The 10,453-nt window shown below is 37.0% G+C and overlaps 1 protein-coding gene and 1 long non-coding RNA gene across 2 annotated transcripts; one reads left to right on the top strand and one right to left on the bottom strand.

Moving 5' to 3' along the window:
• Positions 1-2,473: 2,473 nt before the first annotated feature.
• On the bottom strand, positions 2,474-7,764 carry mpc2b (mitochondrial pyruvate carrier 2b). The gene is given in 5 exon segments (NM_212592.1): positions 2,474-2,982; positions 4,461-4,572; positions 4,669-4,753; positions 5,853-5,893; positions 7,432-7,764. Coding segments are annotated over 5 exon segments (384 nt in total). The 5' UTR covers positions 7,532-7,764; the 3' UTR covers positions 2,474-2,936.
• A 123-nt stretch (positions 7,765-7,887) lies between these two features.
• On the top strand, positions 7,888-9,866 carry LOC141376164 (uncharacterized). Its single transcript, XR_012385536.1, has 2 exons — positions 7,888-8,063; positions 8,440-9,866. It is a non-coding gene; the product is annotated as an uncharacterized lncRNA (long non-coding RNA).
• The last annotated feature ends 587 nt before the right edge of the window (positions 9,867-10,453 follow it).

Here is a 10,453-nt window from a genome sequence, read left to right as displayed (position 1 = left end):
TGCAGCATTTTTCCTGGAGCCACCACCAAGCTTTTTACTCATCCCTCCACACATGCTGCTGATGATGTGGCAATAAATGTGATTGGATTTGTCTAAAAATGGTATTACTATTCTTAACGGGCGGTGCTTCTTTTGGTGACCATGGCTATTCAAACTAACGCAAAATATAGCGCGTCATTCAAATCAGTGTTAAATTTGTAACAGCCTGTAATAAAAGCATTGTGTTATCATGTGAATTCAGTGCTAATAGATGCTACTACCAAAATAACTCACTTCTCGTTTACATTATACAATGCAATTTCTTGAAGCACCACACGAGGCCAGCAGTCACAAACAAACCATCATCTACGATAAAGAATAAAAATGCAACGATTCTTGAGCAGCAATAAAAAAAAAAATAATAATAATAATAATAATAAAAACAATATATTATGGTCTCAAGTGTTAATTCATTGCATGTTTCCTTCAGGGACTGCCATGAGTTATAACCTAGGAAATAGTTCATTCATACAATTTTAACTGTAAACGAGTCATAAATAAATGTGTAAAAATGGCAAATGATAAAAGCTCCAGCTTCTGTACCACTGGAAATGGAAGGTCAAGTTATGTGTATTCCATTGTAGCAGTATATGATAGCTACACTAGGCCTATTCATCCACACAATTTGCCTGTTATGAGCAGAATGTACAATACCTGACTAAAGTCTTGTTGTCTATCCCAGTTGTAAGAGCAACAAATAATAATTTGACTTAGTTGACCATTTGGACAAGAAGAAAGAATTTTCTGATGAATCATCTGTTGAACTGGGATAATTATCACAAATACTGCAGAAGACCAGCAGGGACCCAAGATTCTCATGGATATTAGTCAAGTTTGGTGAAGTAAAAATCATGGTTTGGGGTTAAATTCAGTATGGTGGTGTGCGAGAGATCAGCAGAGTAAATGGCAACATCAGAAGCCTGAGCTATCAAGACATTTGTGCTGCCTATCATCTTACAAACCACAGGAGAGGGCAAATTCTTCAGCAGGATGGCACTCATTCTCATACTTTAGCCTCTACGTCAAAGCTCCTGAAAGCAAAAAAGGTCAAGGTGATCCAGGATTGGCCAGCCCAGTCACCAGACATGAACATTAATGAGCATGTCTGGGGTAAGATGGAGGAGACATTAAAGATGAATCCAAAGAATCTTGATGAACTAAGGGAGTCTTGCAAGAACGCTTTCTTTTCCATTCCAGATGACTTTATTAATGTAATGTAATGTGTATTTATATAATGCATTTATTGTGTATGGCCATACACCCAAAGCGCAATCATGAGGGGGGGGTCTCTTCACACCACCACCAGTGTGCAGCATCCACTTTGATGATGCGACGGCAGCCACAGGACAACGGCGCCAGAGCGCTCACCACACACCAGCTATTGGTGGAGTGGAGAGACAGTGATAGAGCCAATTCGGTGGAAGGGGATGATTGGGAGGCCATGATCGTATGGGCCGATAGAGGGACTTTGGCCAGGACACCGGGGTTACACCCCTGCTCTTTCACGAGAAGTGCCATGGGATTTTTAATGACCACAGAGAGTCAGGACCTCAGTTTATCGTCTCATCCGAAAGACGGCGCCCACTGACAGTGTAGTGTCCCCTTTACTTTTACTGGGGCATTAGGACTCACATAGACCACAGGTTGAGCGCCCCCTGCTGGCCTCACTAACACCACTTCCAACAGCAACCTAGTGTTCCCTAGTGGTCTCCCATCCAGGTACTAACCAGGCTCAGCCCTGCTTAGCTTCAGTGAGTAACCGGTCTTGGGCTGCAGGGTGATATGGCTGTGGCTACATTATTTGTTATTTGAGCCATTGCAGAGATGTATGGATGCAGTTGTTCAAGCTCATGGGAGTCAGACACAATATTCATTCTTTTTCCACTGCAGCAAGACTTTATATTCTATACTGTACATTATTTCTGTTACTGACAAAGACTTTTGTCTAAGCAAAGTAAGACCTTATTGTCCTAATTAAATAGTCCTTAAATCAAGGCATGGTCATATTTTATTTTAAGAAAAAAAGTGTAATCTAGAGGCCTTTGCCTTTCATAACACACCTCTGATGCCAAATGATCAACTAGAAGTCAATTTATTTGTTGTTCCTAAAGCTTGGATACGCGACAATACTTTTGTCAGCTAGTGTACTTATCAGAAATTGTACTAGTATGAAAGTCAAATGTTCAGAATGTACTGAAAAATATGTAAATAATTTGCAATGCAAATCAAAATGTTAACAGCAAAATGGACACTAAACTACATTTCAAACGCAACACTGATTTAGTAAATCTGACTTTAATGTTACTTCATTTTGATCCAAAATGAATCCAATGTTACAGTACCGTTCATTTGTGTATTTCATAACGTATGGGTTTTAACGAAAGCACTTTAAGGATTATGAAGTTAAACTAACAACTAAAATCAAAAATAAAAATGTATTACAGCCGTTTAATAAATATTTCCTAAGAAATACATATAATGGAAGAGACTTTTATAAAATTTATTTGGAGACATTCTGTTAACAGCATGACAGAGGTCGAGTGAACAAATGCACTCCTTAATCAGTAATTAGGATGGACACTCAAGTATGTTGGAAGGAAAGCACCTTGATCACGATGCATTTCAAACATGAGGATTTAAAAGAATGTACAATCGTACTAAGATGAATATGTAACATGTTGTGCGTTATTAACAACCGTGAAGATGGTTGCTTTAGATTCTAGTGGCACAGGAGGTTGACCTGAACTCTAAAACAAATCCCATGATCTGTGTTTATTACTAAAGAAACTGTTTGTGGAGGCTCTACTGGATGACTGATGATGGAAGGGAATTTTCTGGGTTAGCAGTAGAGGAGAGTCCCTTTCGGTCCTCTGGATGCATTTTAAACTGCACTGCTATCAAGCCTGTGCTTCTTTCTCCTTTGCCTTCTGTTCTCGGTTATGCCTGTGGGGATAAAAGAGCTCATATTTAATCCTGTATCTTAGTTGCACACCTAAAATTGCAAAATATGAAGGAAGACCCAGTCTGCTTTATTGCTACAATCGAAAATCTTGTGAAAGTGCATATAGCAATTTGTGTGAAAGCAATTTGTGAGTTAGCAGCAAATAACAGCCTTAAGAAAACATGTTTTATTTATAGAAAAGGAAGAAATATCAATATTAAATACACCTCCATGAGGCAAGGGGTGGTAGGGATATGATAAAACCCTTTAAAAATATATTTTCAGGCTGTTTTAGGTATCGTCGTACATTTATTCAGGCAATGCATTCCTTTAATAAGCAGTTTTATGATTTATATTTCTAATCAAAATTATACAACCCCTTTGATCTGAGACATTCTGAACATAATTGTATGAAACAGTTGAGCCAAGGTATAAAAAGATTATAAAAGATTAAAATATTCATTTGTGTGATTCTGGGGACAAAAAAACTGATAGAAAAAAACATTGGAGGAATCTTTGCTGAATTTTGAGGATTCATTCATTTTCATATGTTTTTCTGGGAAGGGTCACAGGCGCAGCAGTCTTAGAAGTGAACCCCAGACTTCCCTATCCCCAGACACTTCCTCCAGCTTCCCGAGGCGTTTCCAGGCCAGTTCGAGAGACAGTCCTTCCAGCGTGTCCTGGGTCTTCCCCGAGGCCTCCTACCGGTGGGACATACCTGGAACACCTCCATAGATAGGTGTCCAGGAGGCATCTGAAACAGATTCCCGAGCCACCTCAGCTGACTTCTCTCGATGTGAAGGAGCAGCAGTTCTACTCCGAGCTCCTCCCGGGTGTCAGAGCTCCTCACCCTATTTATAAGGGTGCACCCTGCCACCCTGCAATGGAAACTCATTTCGGCTGCATGTATCCAAGATTTTGTCCTTTCGGTCATGACCCAAAGCTCATGATCACAGGTGAAAGTAGGAATGTCGATTGACTGGAGTTCAAGGTGATATAAAAAGGAAGCTATTTAAAGAGTTCAGATGCAAAAAAACCTCTAAATGTCTTCTGAAATGTTCTTCTACAGTGAGCATTTTCTCAGGCTCCTATGTTAGTTTTCAGCTATTTCATATTAAAGGATATGAAAATATAATATTTTTTTGCCAAAAAAGTGAACCTAAACACAGAAGCCTGAGAAAAACGCTCATTTTAGATGAAAATGTCAGGTAGCATTTAGAGACTTTAGCATCAAACTTTTATTCTCCATGACCTAGGTTTTCCTGTGCTGATTTGTCACAGCCATTGACTTACGGATAACGTAGCTGTAGTGAATGACATAATATCAGCACTTCACTGCCAGACTGCTTGCGTCAGCTCAAGGTTTGTTTGTAAACTAGATTAAAGTCTAACTATCACTTACCTTTTGCCTATTTCCCTATTTAAGTGGCTTTCAAACACAAATCACACACATGCACGCATCGTAAAGGTGAGCACTCACATCCATATCCTGTACAGCTGTGATCCTCCTGCACTTCCAACAAAGAAGTTCACAGCAAACAGGTTCCAGTTCTTGGGTATAATAACCAGGGAATACCTGGACCAGATGAGACCTATAAAAAACAGAGAGTGATGGAGATTTGAATCTTTAAATGCTGTTTTTGCTGGTTGTAAAAATAAGTTGGTAACTGTGTAATAGAGGGATCAACCTGTAGCTGTCAGCACAGCAGATTGGGAAGTACTGAGTTTCTCAGCTGGACGTGCCATGTCTGCTAATCCAGCTAAGACCAGGCCCTGTGTGAAATCAATAAAACAATCAAAATAAGCATAATTAGATAATACATATATAATAAAACAAATAATACACTCTCTGGACACTTTATAAGGTACACTTGTTCACCTGCTTCTTTAACTCATTTTAACTTGGCTAACACCTAAATGCATTATGGCATGTAAACATGTACAAGACAATCTGCAGACTTATTCTGAGGTTCAAACTAAGTATTAAAACGAAAAGCAAATGTGATTCAAGTGACTCTGTATGTGGTATGGTTTGGGTTAGTTTTTCAGAAACTGCTAATCGATTAGGATTCTCCAACACAGCTTCTCTAGGCTTTACTGAAAATGGTCTAAAAAAAATCCAGCGAGGTGCAGTTCTGTAGGTGAAAACGCAGTATTCATGTCAAAGCTCAGAGGACAATGATCAGACTGTTCTGAGCGAAATGCAACTCAAATTACAACTCTTTACAAACAAGGTCTGCACAACTGTCAGATAAGAAAAGGAACAAATGCTACAACTCACCAAAACTGGGCAATGGAAGACTGGTAAAACGAGGCCTGATCTGACCATTCTTGATGTCCGTTGTGACATTTGAATGGTAGGGTCAGAATTTGGTATCAGTAATTAAAGTAATTGGTGGTGTAATAGTGTGGGGGATTTTTTTTCTTGAAACACTTTGTACCATCTGAGCACTGTTTAGCACCACCAGAGCCTACCTAGGGACTGATGCTGACCATGTCCATCCCTTTATGACCACAGTGTGCCCATTTTCTGATGGTTACTTCCAATGGGACATCTCATATCTCAAACTGGTTTCTACTTCTTCACAATAAGCTCACTGAACTCAAACGGCCTCAAAAGTCATCAAACCTCAATCAAATAGCACGTTTGGTATGTGGTGCAATCTGTTATGTGCATCTTGTGCAGCAAAACAATTCTGTCTGGTGCTGTCATGTCAACAATATGGATTAAAAATCAGAAATGAATTAGAGAATTATGGCAATTCTGAAGAAGAAAAAAAGTATCCAACTTGGTCAAAACAAATGTACCTAATAAAGTTGCCGGTGAATGTTCATATTCAAGGAGAACACTCAGACATGTTGTTAATCTTACCCATTTGAACATTGGTGCCCAGAAGAAGACAGTCTTTGGACCTAAAAAAAGCAAATCAATAGAGTTCAACTCATGGTTCACAGGTCAGATTTTCACAGAGAATGTTTGTAAATGTGACATGCATCAGATGTCAAAATGTAACCACAGACAAAGAAGATATTTATTAGGTGATAATAAAATGCTAAACACTCATTCCTTACGTATGTTTGTAAATTAATGTGCAGAATGTCCTTCCAAAATGGTAAATGGAATAGATCACTTGCCCTTTATTTACAAGATGGGAAGAGTCTCGGGGAATGCAGGATCAAACCCGCATACATGTGATGGCTCTGTGTTGTGTACATGTACATCATGGCATGCCAAAACTCAGGCTTAAATTTATTTTCTATTGAAATACTTAAGAAAAATTATTTAATAAACACAAACAAAAAACAAATCTAGTGCTTGACCCTCTCCCTTAAGTGAAAATGAACATGAAAAAAATCAGCAGGGACAGACAGAGGCTCTGGACATTTATTTGCAATATCTACTCAGAATTTTCCTTATTTTGGTTTCTTCTCAGTCGGCCTACGCTTATTAAAACATGTGCAATTTGATCTCTACTTATTCTACCTCATGACTTACTCAACTCTACATGAGGTTATTATAACAGAAAATATTTTCAGCTATTCAGCAATGGAAAATATCACAGTGATTCTGTTGCTAAAGGTCACTTCCATAAATGCAGTATAATTTAGTCACACATGTATTTTTTAAGCTTTTAACTTGTTCTATCATTACATGTACAATTAAAATTATCAATAAGTTGTAACACGCTATTAACATCAGTCGTGTACCTAAATCTGAAAGCATGTTAAATCAAATAAATATATACAAAGGTACACTTTTTTTTAAAGAAATGTAAGTCACATTTGCACATATCAACGCATTTGGCAAAAACAATCATGAACAGTAAAAAATGACTATGCTACAAAAAATTCTAGGCTATAAAACATTCTATGGTCCAAAACATACAAGTTTTATGTTGCAAGAAGGCGAACTTTTACATTGAGGTAAAGTTGGTTGTATTTTCGCACATTCATTTAGTAAGAACTTGTGACATGCTCCCTATATTGTTTACAATATTATTTTGAATATTCGACCTGAAATCACTATTTATTTGACTGTGAACAATGTCGTATTTTGATAGTTATACTATGAGTTATATTATAGTTATATATAAATGACACTTTTCTAAAAATGAAATTATTAGTATTATTAAGGAGAAAGTCCTGAATGTGTTCATATAAAACTAACTTTACCACAATTACGTGCATTCGATTACCATAGACGTACACTTCAAACATCATATACTATATTCCTGACTAAAATCTCAACTGTAGTCTATCCATCAATGGAAAGTGTTCTGTTAATCTACCACGATAATAATTCCCTTTATTTTGAGCACTGGATGGAAAAACACCTGCTTCAGATTACACTCACTGTGGCTGCACAATTCAGAGTTTGCTGGCTCCTCGGAAGGTTAAAAGGATCAGTATCAGTGACAAATAAGCTGTCACGCTAACAATATTTGTGTTACCTGCAGGGTGGTTATAAAAGGGTCTCAGTTTAGCCGGCAGCATGTGCTCCATCCTGTCGAGGATTCTGTGGTAAGAAGCTCTCAGCCCCACCATAGCCATGATGACTGCTAACGTTAAAGGAGCTAAATGCTACCGCTGCCCTCACTAAAAACACAGCACGGGATGTGCAAAGCAGTCTTCTACTATTGACTCGTGATGTTTCCAAAAGGCAGGAGCCGGTGATCAATAAAACAAAACCTTTGGACGAGCATAAAGTGCAAAGTTAACGTTATTGCCCTACTTTCGACCTTGCTAATGCAGTTTACTGTTGTGTTGTCTTGGGAAGTGTCAGCGGGGACGCGTCGCAAAGCGAATCGCGTAATGACGGTGATGAGCATTGGAGGGATATGATTGGATAATGGGGTCACGCCTTTCTGTGTGATTGGCTAGAATGTGTTTTCACCTTCAAGAAAGGCGGGTCTTGGTCAGGAGGACGCTTTTGAGAATAGAAGCTGATTTGGCGGCTCTGTAAATAATAGAAATATTCCCCGAAGTTTGCTGTGGAATGTTGGGCGTGGAGTTTGCATGCGTTTATTGAAACTGTCCATTACCTTGTCATTTTACGTGGAAGCGGCTAGTACAAGAAATTCAGGTTTGTAAATAATTTTAGAAACATCTTTGGACAGTTGTTTTGATTTATTTTGTTTAACCTCTCTGGTGTAGCTTGATGAATGGTAGCAAAATGTAACATTTTTATTATTTCAGTAAAATCAAGGTGTGATTGATCAGTAAAGTTTTATATTTTGTTTTAGATTTAGGATTTTTAGCTGTCGTGTGTTATAGTTAAATTTTGAAGTAGTCATAATTAATTTGCTATTGTTTATTACCAGAGTTAGGGAAAGTTACTTTTGAAAGTAATGTAATATAATGTATGTAATGTAATGTGTATTTATATAACACATTTATTGTGTATGGCCATACACCCAAAGCGCTTTACAATCATGAGTAGGGTCTTTCCACACCACCAGTGTGCAGCATCTACTTGGATGATGCGACGGCTGCCACAGGACAACAGCGCCAGTCCCAGAGCGCTCAGCACACATCAGCTATTGGTGGAGTAAAGAGACAGTGATAGAGCCAATTTGGTGGATGGGGATGATTGGGGGGCCATGATGGGTTGGGGCCGATTAAGGGACTTTGGCCAGGACACTGGGATTACACCCCTACTCTTTCATGAGAAGTGCCATGGGATTTTTAATAACCACAGAGAGTCAGGACCTCGGTTTTACTCCCTAAAAAAGTAACTAGTCGCGTTACCTAATTACTTTTTATGGTAAGTAATGTGTTAAAACACTTTTGAGTTACTTTTTATTACCTGGCTGAGTCCTGAACTCTTTCAGGTTTCTTGTTTTTTTTTTCTTTTTGATAGAGGAGTTCTACAAGTAACACTGCACCGTATAACCTACACCTATATTTACCTTTAAAAACACATAAAAAAATGTATTATATGTTAATGTTATCAGAGAACTTTCCGACCCCAGAGCTATACATGCGTATATACAGATTATTAAAAGTTTAAAGCAATGTGTTAGCTAATTTTGTACTATTTGTCTTAAGTAAAATGACTGTCCATTGAGACTGTAATCCCTTTTTCTTCGATGCATTCAAAATAATGTACACATTCTCTCAATAACTGGATGATTCATTGTAACTACTTCCATTTTAATTCAGCAATTTATTTTTTAAAGCGAATTATTCTACATTTATAAAAAAGTAACTCAAATATTATTACTTTTTTAAAAAGTAATGCATTACTTTACTCGTTATATTATTACGTAACTTGTGCTACTTGTAATGCGTTACCCCAAACACTGTTTATTACTATTACTGCATATACATAAAAATAAATATCTTTTACCTACTAAAAGTTATAGCATAAGTATACTATAAAGTTATAGTCAAAGTTATAGTTATCGTATAAAGTCATAGTTATGCTATACTATAAAAGTTATACTATAAAGTTATAGTAAAAGTTATAGTATAAATGCACACTGCTTTGTCACTTTAATAAATGCAGTTGGTAGATTTTCTGAAGCTAAAGAGGGGAAAAAGTAGAAAAAATAGCTGGATAAAATGTGAAATTATTTTCCAGATATATTATTTATATGTTTATATTTCAAAACATGGAGATGATGAGAAAATCGGACTAAAACATAAAAACATTTTAAAAAAATAGTTTTCAGAAAGTTGTTTGGTCAGTCCTCCATATGTTTCTGTTAAAATAGTTTTCCATTTCTTTACACTGTCTTCATCATATAAACAATCAAAATGTAAAATGTTTTTTTCAGGTCCTTCAAAAACCTTTGTACTTTTTTATGTGCACACAGGAAACGATGAGGGGTGGCACATGCTTTGTGATTAGCATATTATATATTATTAAAGTGTGTTTTTGTTATTTGCACTGAAAATATGTGTATACTTCACTGACTGTGCACTGTGTGCTATTCTTGTCTAATAGGTCTACAGTCCTAACAGTTCTTCCATTTGACCTTTTCACTGTTCACTGTGTATTTCCAGTTCAGTGCTTTTTAAAGAAGTCTTATTATTTTAATGCAGACTGTAATGTTTTTAAGTTTTCTGTTCTTCTTTTTTTATATATAATTTCCGTATTATTTTTATTATCTGTTAAGAAAATCGAACCAGATACTTTTTTTCATCGCTTGTAAGTACGGACCAATAGGATAACTAGTTTCCGTTACTTATTTCATCGCTTACAACGTCTGGACCAATAGGCTATCTAGTTTCCATTTAAAAACAAACCATTACTAAAGCGAGTTTTTATCTACACATTACCTACAGAATATTCTCATTTAATATACCTAGTATGTTGTTATTGATATTTTAGTATACAAATGCCTCAAACTACACATACACACACACAAAATAAATGAACGTCGTCAGTGATTCGCGATTCGGCGTAATTTCTGCGCAGTCTTGACGCTCTCGAGACCGAGCCTCTCATTACAGACAACATACTGCGCG

Source organism: Danio rerio, chromosome 9, assembly GCF_049306965.1.
Source record: "Danio rerio strain Tuebingen ecotype United States chromosome 9, GRCz12tu, whole genome shotgun sequence".
Classification (NCBI taxonomy): Eukaryota; Metazoa; Chordata; class Actinopteri; order Cypriniformes; family Danionidae; genus Danio; species Danio rerio.
The sequence above is the reverse complement of the archived record's forward strand: the minus strand, read 5'-3'. Positions and strand labels throughout refer to the sequence as shown.